General features: G+C 36.0%; 2 protein-coding genes across 4 annotated transcripts; both read right to left on the reverse strand.

Annotated features, from left to right (window-relative positions):
* Positions 1 to 608: 608 nt before the first annotated feature.
* On the reverse strand, positions 609 to 2806 carry LOC108216783 (protein DETOXIFICATION 48). The gene is made up of 2 exons (XM_017389622.2): positions 2518 to 2806; positions 609 to 2368 (listed from the first exon to the last, which is right to left on the reverse strand). Exons 1-2 carry the CDS (start codon positions 2641 to 2643, stop codon positions 884 to 886), a joined length of 1611 nt encoding a protein of 536 aa, XP_017245111.1. The 5' UTR covers positions 2644 to 2806; the 3' UTR covers positions 609 to 883.
* Positions 2807 to 7741: 4935 nt separating this feature from the next.
* LOC108218861 (sucrose transport protein SUC4) lies at positions 7742 to 15124 on the reverse strand. 3 transcript variants are annotated; one of them, XM_017392001.2, is made up of 6 exons: positions 14357 to 15124; positions 11610 to 12352; positions 11293 to 11356; positions 11165 to 11208; positions 9114 to 9273; positions 7742 to 8049 (listed from the first exon to the last, which is right to left on the reverse strand). In XM_017392001.2, the coding sequence occupies exons 1-5, from the start codon at positions 14850 to 14852 to the stop codon at positions 9115 to 9117; spliced, it is 1506 nt and encodes a 501-aa protein (XP_017247490.1). In that variant the 5' UTR covers positions 14853 to 15124; the 3' UTR covers positions 7742 to 8049; position 9114. The 3 variants fall into 3 exon arrangements, with proteins under 3 accessions (XP_017247490.1, XP_017247489.1, XP_017247488.1); XM_017392000.2 differs by having other exon boundaries at positions 7742 to 8148; XM_017391999.2 differs by having other exon boundaries at positions 7742 to 8232.
* Positions 15125 to 16385: the final 1261 nt, after the last annotated feature.

Below are 16385 nucleotides of genomic sequence, written 5' to 3' on the forward strand. Positions count from 1 at the left end.
AATTGGTGAGATGAGATAACCAAGTTGCCTGTAAAATGCTAGATGCTTCCATTACTTTTTTTTCTTTAGGGAAACCAAAAGCCTTTAGTGGCATTTTTCTTTCCATTGTTCCACAAGTTGGAACATCTGCAACTGCACTCTTCTGCTGTACAGTGTCCGGATATATTACAATATAAATTTAAAAAAATTAATAACAATCTCAAAAACTTTTATATTTCCTTTTGAAATGAAGGGTTCTCATTAATTAATAAAACTCAGAAGATAACGTCTCCAACAATGAACTTAAAACTCATCCATAATTTGTTAAATTTCGTTTTCACGTAGAGAATCAAACTTAATTCTCCTTCCTCAAATGAACGAGTATCATATTTTCGGGAAAGCACGAAAATAAACGAACACGATTTTTTCGAAAATGGAAAAGAGGGGGAAAGCGGAAAAGCTTGATGATGCTTAGAAGAATGCTTTACACGAGTGATTGAAAGATAATTACGAAGATTAAGAAAAGAAAAGCGAAAAGTGTGTGAACAAATTATTAAGCATTATGCTAATCTTTTCCATATTAGGTAGTCAATGTAGTGTCTTTATATGGAAGGGAACAACAACAAAGGTAGCCAAAAATCCTTGCATTCAATCCTTTAAATTAACCGACACATTTAAACACCTTTTCTTATCTCAAAGTACCGACAGCTCCACTAGAAAAGATGTATTTATATTTTGTTCCACTTGATTTTTTTAGTACATTAAAAAGAAGATTATTTAGAGGCGTAAATGAACTAAAAAGGAAAAAGTAAAAATCAAAGAGGAACCCAAAATGCAAAACTCTTGTACTAATCTCTAAAGTGAAAAATCTTCACAGCTTTGGGGGGTAAGTAGTTATGTTAAGTCACACACACTCTGTTGTTGTGGGAATGAGAGGGTCTGCCTCGACTGATTCGTCGAGGCTATGACCGTTGTTTTTTTTGTACGATGTGGGACTTGGGTTGGACGAGGTTATGGGTAATATGGGAGCGGGTTTTTGAGAGGGTGGGGATTTGGTGAGCTCTTTGGCTCGTTCGACTTGAACCATCCAGTCTGTTTTGCAGAGGACGCAGAGCATGAGGATGGCGCATGAGGCCTGAGCCGCGAGGAGTCCGAGCCAGAGGCCAGCGAATCCCATTTTGAAGACGAACCCCATGAGGAATGCAACTGGCATTCCCACTAAGTAGAATGAGCCCAAGTTGATGTTGGCTCCAATGGTAGGCCTAGCACTTCCTCTGAGGACTCCACATCCAGTGGTCTGTGGACAGTTTCCAAGCTCGCAGAGGCCGGCTATTGGCAATGCCATTGCTGTGAGGTCAAGAATTTCGGTATCTGTGGTAAAAAACCTCCCCCAGTAATGCCTCATAAGGGTTGTGAACAGCATTGCAGCAAGGCCTAAAGCGACTGCACAAATGAGGGAAATTATCATGGAAATACGCGCTTTGGCAGGGCGGTTGGCACCGAGCTCATTGCCAACTCTTGTGGAGACTCCGAGGCTTAGTGCAGAGGGGAAAACATAGACTAAAGAGGTGGTTTGGATTAAAATTCCCATTGAGGCAATAGTGGCTCTCGGGTTCACAAGAAGTCCACAGAGCATTATCATTAGTTCATACCACCACCACTCGAGGCAAACGGAGACACAAGTAGGAATTGCAAGGCCTAGTAAAGAAGACCATCCGCGGACACAATCCATGCTTGGAGCCACCCAAGAATCCTTATAAACCCCGGAAAAATACACGAATGCACATAACAGAATAAACAGATTCAAATTAGTCCAGACCATGGCTATCGCGACTCCAGCAATCCCCATCTTGAAATGCACAACCAAGAACAAATTAAGCGGAATGTGTATCACAACGGATATAGCAGAACAAGTAGTGACAGGTAATGTGATGTTCTGAGTCCTCAAGTAGACGCGGAGAGGGTGGAGTAGAGACAGAAAGAAGAGGTCAGGAATGGCGAAAACAATGAAAGTTTGGGCCATGGATGAGATTTCCTTATCTTGACCACACCATAAGAGGATTGTGTTCATGTTAAGCCACATGAAAGAGATAGGTACAGAAGTTAAGAGGAGTAAAAGAACAGTTCTTTGTAATGTAAGGCCAAGAAGCTTCATCTGTTTTGCACCATAAGCTTGTCCACAAATAGGTTCCATCCCCATGGCTAAGCCAGAGATGACAGAGTATCCTGTAATGTTCGCGAAGCCTATGGATAAAGATCCTGCTGCGAGTTCAAGCTCTCCAAGATATCCAAGAAATAGCATGGAGATCATAGCTCTTGAGTATAATAACAACCCTGTCATAGCTGTTGGCCCCGAAATCTTCCCTATGGCTTTCATTTCTTCCAAGGCCTAATTTCATGAAAACATCGAAATCAAAACATGTGCATGGTTGCAAATAATGTTTCTTGTTCTTGATATTGTTAAGTGACCAGTCGGGTTTTAGATGAGCTGGTTACTTAACAGATATAACAACGAAAACGATAAGGTTACATAATTACCTCAAAGGGGGTTGGCCATCTTTGGAGTTCATCATCATCATTAGAGTGAAGATCCATTGTTTTGTTGGGATTCATTTTCTTTGAAGAAACAAATGTGATTGGAGAAGAAGGCTTGTGGTTGCACATGCCTAAATCTTTTCTTGTTCAAGATTTTCACAACAAAGGATGAGAAAAGTTGAAATCTAAAAGACAAACAAATCCCCTGCTTTGTTTAGCAATTGTGGTGTGTTTAGTTATTTCTGGTGGACAAGTAGAGAAGGCTTATAAGCGGAATGGAGATTAGTGGGATATTGAAGATAGCAATGCATTACACATACATATATATAGTTGAAGTTAGCTAGCTAGCGATTGGTGCTCTCTCTCTGTTGGGGTTTTAAAGAACGTGTCATTATGCTAGGACTCAAGAGAGAGTAGTGATTCAAAAAGCGGTTACTATTTTTTAGTGCTTTGATGAGAGATAGAGAGAGGGGTGGGGGCTCATCTAATATTATTATATAGCATCCGTAGCTGAATAGACGTTGTTTTATCCGACTTATTTTACACCGTTGATAAATGTACATGGTCTCGTAACAATATATAATAATTGGGTAGAATATATTTTATCCGACTAATCTTACATGGATGATATGAACCCGTGATGTCTTCCGTATATCTAGAAATGTTGTACTATAGTTGGATTAAAAGTATTTTATTCGACCCATCTTACACCGATGATATGAATGTTCTCATTGTGAAAGGGTCGAATGAAATTGGTCTATCTATCCAACAGTGATCGTGGCCATAGAAATGGCCCCCATAATAATTTAGATGTATGTGTATGTCAGTATATCTGTGAGAGAGATTTGTCTATGTTAAAACAAATGTCAGCAGAGCAAGAGAATCAGAGAAGTGTTAATGGGAGATCACAGTGATCTTATCTAAATAGGCAAAGTCAGAAAAAATAGTGAAGGTCCATGTAAATGATTAGTGGGTTACATTAGTTTTTACCGCCCAAAGCTTTTTCAACAGTATAGTAATGGTGTTTTGGGTTAAGTATTTAAGATAATGTTAAAAACCTTCACTTTTTAGGTTTTCATTTTCTAGCACAGAATTTGAATAAAAATTGTTATCTTTGGATTTGCTCAAGTGGGGTGAAAAGGATTGCAATTCTTGACAATTCAAGTCCATGCTTTATCTAGTTGATGCAAGGACTGAGGAAGTTTGTAGTGTATTCACAATTATGCATTCAGATTGTGATGGCAAGTACCCTTCACAACTTATTTCTCCTGTGGTGGCCATGGATATGTTGGCCTGTTCTTGGACAAGCATTTCACTGCTTCTTTCTCTCCTTATCTTTTCTTAACCTGCCAATTGTCTGTGTCCGGAGAACTGGAGTCCCTATATCATTATTTAGCCGTTAAATGTCATTAGTTTAATCCGACTCCGAAAACTAAAACCAAAATGTCAGAGGAGATAAAAGTCGGGTTTCACGAGTTTCATTCATCACTTAACACGCAGACACTTAACTATCATGACAAAAATTATTATTGATACCGAAGATTAATTGGATTGAGCGTGATATTTTGAAAACAATTAAGAAATGGTGCCACTGCCATCCCATTTGCCTTGCCAATCTGAGAGGCACAAGACCACAAGCCTAGTGTGATGAGTCCCATAGGTTTCCTTGTGGTCATATTTTAGCTTTTTTCTACATGTAGCCGTTTCATCATTTTGGGTGAAAAGAGTGACACAATGGAGAGGTAATGGTCAGTTAACTTCTTCGGTGAAAACGGTAATTCTGATATAATAGGCTGGCCAAAGATGGAAACTTGGAAAGGGGATCTAGTATTCTTTAAAAAGACAAGACAACTTCCGGAGATTCGGAAGTATTTCTCAAAATACTTAGTGATAATATTTAATTGGACTTAAAATTAAAAATATATTACATATATAAGTTAAATCATGATTGATGTTTAAAAATTAATTTGAAATTTTAGCATTATTCAATGAATAGGCTTGAAATTCTAACCTTTTCTATAAAAAGAAATTATTTTTTGCTTTGCTAGCTCATTTTGCACAAGATTAAAGATTTCCTAATTTTTTTAGGAAAGCAACACATATATTCTTTTATCCTATATTCTAGAAAATTTTGTAAACAAACGAATTGGATACCTTAAATGGGACGTACATATTAGTGCTCCACCCATAATATTAAAACAATAATATAATTTACATATGAAATATTTCTCTGAACAATGGTCCATAATTTGAAGAAATTGTATTCCACTCATATATCACCCAAAAAATAATATAACTTGAAAATTTGTTAAATTTTTAATAATATTAATTATAATAGATAATTATATTTTTCTAAAAATATTATATATTGCTATAATTTAAAATTTATATTTATTTATTTATTTATTATATTAATATAATAAGAGATTATGTGAAATTTTATTTTTTCAATAAGTATAATTAATATCGGAGATGGATTAAATTTTTGATTGAGAAAAATGTCATGAGTTAGATGAACTTTTATATAATAATTTATAATATTTTTGAATTAGTTTTATCTACGTTTTTTTTATTCTTTGATAAACTTTTTTTTACATATATTCTACAATACTTGATTACGATATTTTTGAATAATTTTCAAATTTTAGTTATAATTTATAGATACTCTTAGTAAGCCAAATTTCTAAATTTAGCTACACATCTACAAAACTAAATTAGTCAAATCAATAATTAGTGGTCGGTTGGTGGGTCTTTAAGGTTATTTAGTTATGAATTTTGATCATCAAATGGCCCTGTATCCGGTGATCTCTCTCATCCACTCACCTAATGCAATACATAATGTGGTGGTTGCTTTTTATTTATCTTTTTAATTAATATAAATTGTTCACCTCATATATTAAAAACAAAATAGTAGGAGTACTAACTTGTAGTGAAAAGTGTATATATGATTTTTAAGATTTTAACTCTCTTCATGTCTTCTATGATTGGTCAATTCGAATACACCTATGCATATGATATGTCATGATTATAGGGTTAAATTTCTTGATTTTCATGGTGGGATTTTGTGGAGTGCCGATTCGTGATACCAAATTAGTCAACTTTAGTGGGTCATTTTTAAGTTTATTTTAGTAATAACGTGCTTTATTTTGTTTAGCTTTGGGTTTATGTGTTTCCAAAATTATAGTGTAGATGTGAAGAGAAATAAAGCACAGAAAGAGAGTAATTGAAATAATGATCACGAAATGTGAACCAATGAAACTATCAATTATTTTGAGGAAAAGAAAGACGTGTGTATGGGCACCTCAACCCAAAACAAAGTAGATTCCTCCTAGCAATTTGCTATCTGAATCAAGGAATCAGAACAAAATGTTTATGATAACACAAATTGTTTAATTAGTACGAGCGGGAATTGTTCTCTCGGAACAGGACGTCCTGAACTCAGGCTTTAATTTTTCGATACTCCTTATTTTACTCATTTTAGTAGTCAATTTTCAAAAAAATAATTAAAAAAATTGGCCCATATCATTTGTCTATCTTTAAATTCAATACAAATGTATAAATATTTTTTAAAAGATACATTCATTAATATGTCTTGTGAGTGACCAGAATTCAAGAGTGCAAATGTACATTGGGAGGAGCAGGGTTTTTTTTTCTTTTGAACATTAGATTGGAAAATAGATTGTTGGAGGAATTGCAACTTGCAAGAAATGGAAAGTGAGATTAGGCAAAACGGGTAAAGTAGTGTTACAGTGAATTTAGTTAGAGGGAAAGGGGTGCATGATTGAGAAAAGGGAACACACTACACAGTGTGAAAGATAGGGAAATCAGAGATGAGACAACTAAATATCTACGTGCTTTATTTTCGCCCATTGATTTTGTATCACTTCCCTCGCGACATCGTCAGGATCTTGCTCTCTTTTATGAAGCATTTTATTTTATCCCCTCTCTCCCTCTATCTACATCTCTCTGGGAGCATATCATATCTCTCTCTCTCTCTCTCAGCATTTCATTTCATATAAATCTCTCTCTCTCTCTCTCTCTCTCTCTCTCTCTCTCTCTCTCTCTCCTGTTTACACAGACCAACAGTCAACAGCGTTACAGGGTTACAGAGGCCTGACCTCTCCAATTTCCACAAACACCTATTCTGTTGAACAATTTCACAAACTCTGAGGGTCTGTCTCAACAGCTAGCAAATCCCCTAGATTTCCCCCCTCGGGACTTGGGATTCCCTGCGTACGTGTGTGCATATCCCCCAGCTCTGAAAATGGTGCCTTAGATTATATTTCATTTCCCTTAAAACCATTCAAATTTGTCAGGCATCATTATCATGTTCCCTCGACTCGATAAGTTTCCCAAGTGGGGAGCTAGGTGTATTGCAACATATAACGCATTTCATCCTTGTTGACACGGATGGCAGGTGCACTATGTACACACACTGACACACACATTATAAGGTTGGTAAAAACAAAAAGCATCTAACAAACATAGCAAAAGATTAGAACAAAACAATTCCATGAAATTGATGTCTATGACGTGATATCTTTCCTCATTAATCTAGTGCATTAACCCCATTTTATTCTTTTCTGCTGTCTATTCAAATCAATACTTTAGTGTGTTTTGTTCCCGTTAATACTAGAACACATGCACCAAGTTGCAAAAAGAAAAAGAAGGCACTCAAATCTGAATAAAATTTAACAAAATAAGACATGAATTCTCAACCGAATGAAACGCTAGACTCCCCAGGTGGTAAACTATAATCTGAAATAATGTAGTAAATACCAGCGAGAACCTGAACTTGTTCAGCAAACTATTCTAGTTGGTCCAGAACAGGCGAATGTTAGTATCATACATCCCACAAGAGAAAAAACACTTGACAACAAAAACCCCGGAATGAGTCAATTTTTTGCTGGATCACACTCTAGCACCCCTGACACGGACGACCCGGACACAGACCCTTCTCTATATTATAGCAAAGAAAGCTCGGAGTATTGGAATATGTTTTTGATGTCTACTCTACATAAAATCTACCCCGCTCACAGATGTGAATTTGAGTAGACTATGACAAACACATATTCCTGCCTTCACCTTAACCAGAGGGGATGGTTCTTTACGACAATTTAATTGGAATGTGAAATTTATCATTCACAAAGGTAGATTAGTACAAAGACTGTGTACAGATACAAAAATTTACTTTGCTCAAGCATGTACAACTAGAAGTCCTCAATCGTCAAGCTCAAGAGAAGTATCATTATGTAATGATATTATTCTTAATATAAATATGACCATGTACAACGGCATACAAAGCAAGCGTTACTATACATGGGAACATTAAAGGGATACAGACATGTATAGATACCGATAAGTGCATAAACATAAGAATTTATTCCAAAGTTTAGAATGAAGCAAGAAAAAAGAATATATAGAAAAGAGATCCTATAGAATCATCACCCAAAAGCTTTCCAGCAAAAATTGAACAAAGGCACGTCTCCATCAGGGTTTCAATCAGCATAATCCACAGTAACTCTTCGCAGCTAGCTGGAATAATAAACAATACTCTTTCACCGATTCTATGCGCAAACACAGCATGAGATTCCAGGACATTTGAATGGAAATAACAATCCGCTATCAATGTTCCTAATCAGACGTTACTCTTCATTAGGAATAAATCCCAGTTACTTGTCTTCATTGGTAACCAAGTCTGACAGTGATACCACATATCTGTAGTGATTGTACAACACCACTCAGGATGATTTAAAAGAGATGCTCCACTGATTGTTTATTATTTATAACCAAATTATCACTCACAGGTAACAGGTAATCTAAATTTGATATATATCACGGAGACAACAAAAAGTTGTGTTCTCTGTTCGCTAGTATATATAAGGAACCAATTGAGGAGCAAGTAACAGCATAATTTGCCATCAGGATTACAGTTGTCTAAGGTTTAAGACGTTGTCTAGGATAGACGTCCAGACTCTAGGTACTAGAATGACTGAACGAGTAGGCTAAACTATAGTCAGATACTCAGATCCAAAATTCTTTCACTACAATAAATGCAAAAATATAAACACTGTCCATCAGTCGTTATGAATTTGTTGGTGTCCCACTGTTTTGATTAAAATTTATGAACCTTGTGCGGTCCAATAGTTTGAAGGTAGATAAACATAACCAATTGTAAAAGCTAACATCCTATTCTGGTTTCCGAGTAAACATCTAGAAAAAACATTACAAACCTGTCTTGTGATGGCTGCTGACATATACAGATGTACTCCATAGTTCGATCGGCGTGATAAAAAAGGGGCACCCTCATCACAGGCTAAAACATTACTATATATTATCATAATTGCAGCAAGTTGGCAGTAGCCTTTGTATGATAAATATATTTCAGTTTCAAGACCACGGGTTCCAGGTTACAAAACTTAATGATGGCAAAAACAAATGTATTCATAACACAACCTCAAGAGAAAATATGTATGGCAATAACACATTTAAATCAATTAAACGATATATATTTACATAATTCGTAATAGCTATTGCATTGCACTCTTAAGGTTTGAAGGTAAATATGATGTGTGGGGAAACAAGATACAACATTATACCTCAGTGGTGGAGTCTGGATTTATCAACCCTTGGTCGACGTATGGCTATGAGGGCTATGAGTCCGGCAGCAAAGGCAGATAATGCTGCTACTACAAAGGCTGGTGAGTTACCTCCGCCGAATAACTGATCCCATGGTCCACTTCCAAGAGACACTATAACCTGTTCGATGAAATCAAATTCTTAATTCTATACTGAGTTGTAGAGAACAATATTGCTATCAAGTCATACAAATCTGTAGGTTTTAAGGGTTATTCTTCTTAGATCTTATCCTTAATTAGGATAGGCTTTTGTAGTTTTAGTTCTGTAATTGAGGAAAGCCTCCAAGGTTGTGTTTCTGTTTGTGTTTCAGTCAAGTTGTCTATATTTTCTTTTTGTTTCCACGTTCTTTTTTATATCCACAGTTTTACTCTGCCTTAAGTGAGGGTTATTACTTACCAATAGATTTGAGACGAGGGTAGTGTAAAGGACCTCTGTCTTGTATTTTTTAGGGAAAAAATTAATTGCTCAATGTCTAGCTAATTCATATGAAACTCGATTTACCATGATACCCGTCTGAAATTAATACTCAGGCTGATAAAACAAGTATCGGACTTGAAGCCATAGAAAAGGGGATTGTCTTATTCCTATTGGCTTATATATGCTCTCCCCAATAACTACAAATTTTATTTTCAATCAATATTACCATTTGCAGTATGGTTTATGTTGATAACTTGATCTTCATATTATGCCAGGATTAATAATTTATAATAGCATCACCGTAATCGCTGATAACATAAGTGTAATCTACATGGTTAGTTTACAATTATTCTGGCCTTACCACAAGTCTTTTCGATTAATGTACATGCAAATATGTATAGAACAAGATTTATTCATGTTTAATACAACACAGATTATATGTATCCAAAATATTAGATACTGATATTCTTCTTTTTACATCTAACATAAATAATCTGCATTTCTTCCACCCAAAACAAAAACAATTATCTTAACATTCCCCAATTCGTAACTTCTTTATGTCGATTCCCTTAATCAACTAACAAATCAGATATCCTTATCCATTTATATGCATTAACATACTTCTAATACATTTCATAATTTCCCCTAATATTATTCTATTATCTATAAATGTACGCATCCGGAGCTCACTCCTACAATTTATTTTTACTTTTACCCAATAGTGTGAATTGAAGAAGAAGCAACATAAGCAGATTGAGCTCGGTAAATTTGACATTAGAAGACTCAAAATCATGCCAGAGCAAACTTAGAGATGTACACATTTCTGATAAGAACTATATAAAATTTCCTCCAATTAGCAGCTTTAAACAGAACCCACTGATAAATGTTCTACAGAGAACCATCATTAGCACCTGAATTGACATATTCGATGTTTTCCTTACAGTAGTGTCTTCAAACTGAAAAGGCATGCATTATGTTGGTTCAAGTATATAACATATTTACATTGTTACATTAGCTTTAAAGTCTTTAGATTTGTCCTCTCTGTGAATTAAGCTTGCAAATATATCTATCTTATGACCAGGACCAATTACAACTGATATTCAGCTATTAGATGGTAAAAGATTCAGAAACCTAGAGGATATGCAATAAATTTACCTTAAGAAGAGCATTAGTTACGTTCAATATATAGATAAAAAAGTAAAACTTCAGAGGAGATGTAGAGTTTAGGAACAAAGAGAAGAATATTTGGGACAAAGAAAGAGGGACCAGAACATATCCATTTGTGTTTTCAAGCATATATAAAGGAGCAAAGGTACTACACCGTTTTACACCAAAGACCGCGGCTTTAACAAAGCAAAAACAATAAAAAACAAATATGTATGTATGTATGTATGTATGTATTATGTATGTATGTATGTATGTATGTACCACAGACATAAGAGCACTACCTTAATGCCTACAAAAAAGAACATAACTGTAAAAAAAAAAGCCACTAAATAATGAACAACTAGCATGCAGTACATGCACGCACAAAAACAAAAATATAGTTAGCACATTATTAAAACACAGCAACATATCGATACGAAAAAAATACCTGTGGGACAACAATAGCTAGATTTAAAACACCCATCGACAAGCCTACATGAAAACAATACAGGTTTAGCGCAGAAGTAACTACACTTGGATTAAAAAATAGATCGGAAAGAAATTAAGGAAACCCACCTTGGCCTAGACCCAGCGACTCAATCCGCGTTGAGACTAAGGCATATGGAACACTATAAGTGATCTGCAGTAAAATTTCATGTGGCCAGTTAGTTCATTAGATGGAGCCAACCAATGTCCTTTAGTTTTCAATAAGGTCATGCTCACAACACTCCTACACTCCCAGGTAAAGTGAAAGTGGCGTGTGTGTGTGTCTGCGGGGGGTTGGGGGGGCAAACATGCAAACATACAATAGCTGTCAAATTTGCATAGGTTCAATTATTGACGGACGTTTTCTCAAAACATTTAGATTTAAATGGGACAGGAAAGGAACTTACAGCTAATGGAATGCCGAGTATTGCAAAAACTATTAATGCAGAAATCACAATTCCGTTTGGAGGCGGATTAGTGCCGTAGTCCATATTTTTTGCTATGAATGTGATTAAGAGCATTGCAAAGAAACAGATAGTCATTAGTATGTTTGACAGTCCCCACATAAAACCAGATCCCCATATCCGACAGAGCTTCTCCATAAGTACCGAAGTAATACCAAGGACAACCGAATTCATCATTAAGCCAAAAGCTCCCATTCTGACTCCATCACTATAACTTTGTCCTTGATTTGGCTCCCCACCATAAATTTCTCTACCCATCCAATCAGTGTCAAAGAGAATAAAAGGAAACCACCCAATCCAATTCAAACAAGTAACAAGAAGGATTACCCATACTGAACCTGGCAGTAATCTAAAAGTCCCGAACAATTCCCAAAGGAAAGCTTCTTCAATATGACCTGACTGTGCAGTCCCATCTTCAGAAAATTGGGGACCATCCTGGCTGGAAATCCGGGGTCGCTCCTTAGCGGCGCTGATGCTTATATAAGTAGTGATTATAATAAAGATAATATCAATATAGAAAGCAGATTTAAGGTTGGCACAGTTGATGGTACACGAAGAGGTCAGAGAAAATGGGAATACTTTGTACCAACCACTGTAAGCACCAGTAGCATAACCTAGAACATTACCAATAGCCATAAACAAAGAAAAATATGCATTTGCAACTCGAGTCCTTCGGGCATCATTTCCTGAGAATAGGAAAATATTTGTAAGTCTGGGTAGAACATATTAAATTTCAAGCTCCAGAATATCATTACGCAAATCAGCCAACACTTGAGAAGATATTTTCTTGTTACTAAACTGCACTTGTTTAGATCTGTACTTCTGAACCCTCGAGAAACAAGATACACAATTGTTTGAAATATAAGCCAAAGTGTCAAACTCAAGAAAGGAGTTGCATAAAATTAACAGCAGAATCTGTACAACATGACCACTCAAAGTACTCAAATACTATAAAAAAAAGACTCATTACGAACATTCTAATATTCTTGATAATTTTAAGAGTATATAATCAAAGTTAGTGCCTTCTGCTATCACCTTGGATTAGCTCAGGCTTAAAAAGAGGTGACGAGTTGGAGTCCCCCTACCCCAGTATTTCAAATATGTCTGTATATTGATATTTGTCCACTCGTATGGGTGTGAAGGAGTGTTAATAATATTTTGTGCAAGTTAGTACCTTCTACCAACACCTTTAGCTCGTTACTTTACGTAACATGTAAGATACAACAAGAATATATAAATAAGCTAAAGTAATAACCTATTACATTAGTTGTAAAACTAAATGTAAGTTTTGTTAGGACTTAGGAGTTGTCCCACATCGGTTGTGGGAGGGGCAGAAAGCATGAATATAAGCAGCCAAAAAAAAAACTCCATCAGTATGAGGCCTTTTGGGAGATGTCCAAAAACAAAGTCGGACGGGCTCAACCTTACGGGTCTAGTATTTTGGCAAGTAATCCTCTGCCTATGACTTAAGTTTTGGTTACTAAGATGGAAGTTGAAATTGAGAATTTGGGACTAAACTGGGTTGTAAAGAATATCTGCGCCTTGTTGGGAGCCAGAGTCTTAGCTCATTAATTGGACACGATCCGGTGTGATTTTTATTCTTACATCCGCCATCTTTTCTATGAATGACCAAAAGTAACAAAAGTCTGGCACAGCATGGTCAAAGGATGGCAAGATATGTTAATGAGTATCAATTGAACAGGGGTTAGCAGCTGGGAACAGAAGCTGCATTTGGGAGTATAAAATCCTTCTGCTCAGGAACGAGAGGTAGTTTACAAATAAGATTTTATTACACTATGGCTCTATGTCATGATACAACTATACAAGTTCATTAAGTTAGACTGATTATTTACAAAGTCTTTTCCAGGATTTGTACCATAATACAATTTCAGCAGAAGCAGATACCAACTGTCAGATGGTTACACTTAGATCTGCAAATAGTCATTAATTTCTGATTACAAATGAAGAAGGGATGTGTTCTGAAAATACACTAAATATGTCTATATCAAAGCTTTAATCAACAAAGCCATGGTCCAAAAGCAGAACTACTGGACCCTCTGTAGTAAATGAACAATTTTAATGCCCAATAAGTCATTTAATTCCTTCATTTATGTCTCTTGAATCTTGATAATTAAATTATGTAGTACGGTATTCAGTAAATACTATCCCAGGTTGATGCATTGAATATGGGCATAAATTTGCCTAATTTCCCAAAACAATAAATCCGAAAAACTGACTTGAACTCAATTCAACATCAATGCAATTTTAAAGACCACACAGGTCATAACCGGCTAATTTTCTCTAGACAAAAAAAGATATCCTAAATATAGACCACAAAAACAAAACAAAAAAACATATTAATGTACCCTACACAAAATAATTCATCAAAAATCATTAAGAATCACCGTCCCTTGCAATAGAAGATTCCACTTCATTGCTATTGGCCATCAGATAAAGAAACTTAATGCTAACATCAAGGATTATCAATCCACATCCCAATCTTAATCTCTGTTACCAACTAATTAAAATTCGAACAATCTCAATTTCTAAGATTAACAACCAAAACAAATTAGTTAGGCCTTATGATGATCTATAACGATTTGGTGCACAATCGGATGAGAATAATTTTATCATTTTCAGCTAGGAACGAAAACTATATGCAAAATAGTGATTGATATAGTGAAATTTACCGGTCAGATCAGCAAGGAGAGCTCGACAAGGACCTTGAGTCATATTATTAGCAACATCAAGCAACCAGAATCCAATAACGAAAGCGACAATCGCCATTGTTTTGTTGTCGGCAGTGTCTCCCAACAATCCACCGATATCAGCCGAATGCGCAATTATAATGACCGCCAGAATAATCGCCGTTCCTCCGGCGACGATGAACGGCCTCCGGCGACCGTACTTGCTCGTACACTGATCACTCATATGTCCAACTATAGGCTGAACTAACAGCCCCGAGAGGGGCCCACACAGCCAGATTATACTCGACCAGGCGTGAGGAATCCCTAGCTCCTGCACGTACGGCGTGAGCAAAGACAGCTGTAGGGCCCACCCGAACTGTATGCCGCACGCCACGGACGCCACGCGGAGCAGCAGCCGGAGCGAGACACGCGATCGCGGCGGCGCCGCGGCGGTCGCTCCGCCGCGGTGCCGGTTCCGGTCGGCCTCGGGACCCGCCATTTCTGTTACTTCTAATCTGTTATCGCTGCTATCACTTACTTGATCACTTGATTCTTCTTCTGGACTTTCTCTCTCACACAGTGAGGAAGCTACTGTGTGTTTTGTGTTTTCTCTCTCACGCAGTGGAAAGCACACAGTAAAGAAGTTGTGTAGAGAGGGGAAAGTGGCGGTTGACAAGAGCGCGGGCGGTGCTGAGGGGGTTAGGAAAGGTTTTTTTCTCTTTGTGGCTGTCAGTCTTTTCGGACCAATTTGCCCCCGCAAATGTATCTGTAGTGAGTGCATCATGTTTTATTAGTGTTTTTATGTTTTTTCTTTTTGAAATTCTTTTATTATATTATATGTATATTGCTGTTCTTTTAAATATGTGGTCTGGTTTATTTAATATATCAAATCAAATATAATTGGCTTGATGGACATGTGGTTCGAATTAATCGAAGATGTATTTCGATATTATGTTAGATGATATATATATATATTAGAATCTATTATGGGCTTGAATTGTAGTTTGTTTTTATCTATGTTATCATAAATAAATTTACATTCAAGGAATTTATAATTATAATTATTAGTGGCATAGCTATAAATTAAAATCAAAATTCTAAGAATATTAAATATTTTATAAATGATAATAATTTTGTAGACAAAAATAGGATGGTCTGTCATAAATCAAAATAAACCAAATTCAAACTATATTGAATTGTGGACCTGCTATTTGAAAAATCATCTCAATTCCAGTTTTAAATATTCTTATAATATTCAAATATTTAATTATATTACTATTATTATTTGTTCCACCGGTTAATGTTAAAATAGATAAAAAAAATAAACAAAAATTTGGAAACTGATATTCAAATATTAAAAATAAATATTTCAAAAATTCTAGAGAGATGTAAAATTTTGTGGGAAAAACAAAAGAGAGATATTGAATTTTGACATCAGTTTTAGGATATAATACGATGATCTATGCAACCTTATAATATTCGAAGTTCGAACTATGGCCCCTCTCAATGTCGCGGTTGTACATAAAACATGTGTAACTTTCTTAAAAAAGAGATCATGAACCAACCCGATTGAGCTAAATTATAAACGGTTTGGCTAGTGTGTGCCCATGGGCACATGCTAAGCGCGGAAATTTTTGTATTTGGCAGATTTTGATTGGTGTGGTTGGTGTATTTGCAGGGGTCCACCATTATCATGAGATAGGAGCCAATCAAAATGATCCAAATACAAAATTTTCCGCGCTTAGCATGTGCCCATGGGCACACCATAGAAAAACCGAATTATAAAATTACAAACCAAAGAGGTCAGTGAGTTTGTTGGGTCGGGATGGACTGTATGATTTCACTTTAGTGTTTTACAGATAAGAGCTGAGAGGACGCTGAGCAAATAAAATGATTGAGGTTTGAATTTATGTTTACACATAAGGGCAAATTTCGGCAGATTTGAATTTGTCCAGATCTTCATGCACAACTACCGATGCTCTCGCATGTATAGTTTTTAGTACCACCATCATTTCATATACACGTCCATGAT

The sequence above is a fragment of the Daucus carota genome, chromosome 4, assembly GCF_001625215.2.
Source record: "Daucus carota subsp. sativus chromosome 4, DH1 v3.0, whole genome shotgun sequence".
NCBI lineage: Eukaryota > Viridiplantae > Streptophyta > Magnoliopsida > Apiales > Apiaceae > Daucus > Daucus carota.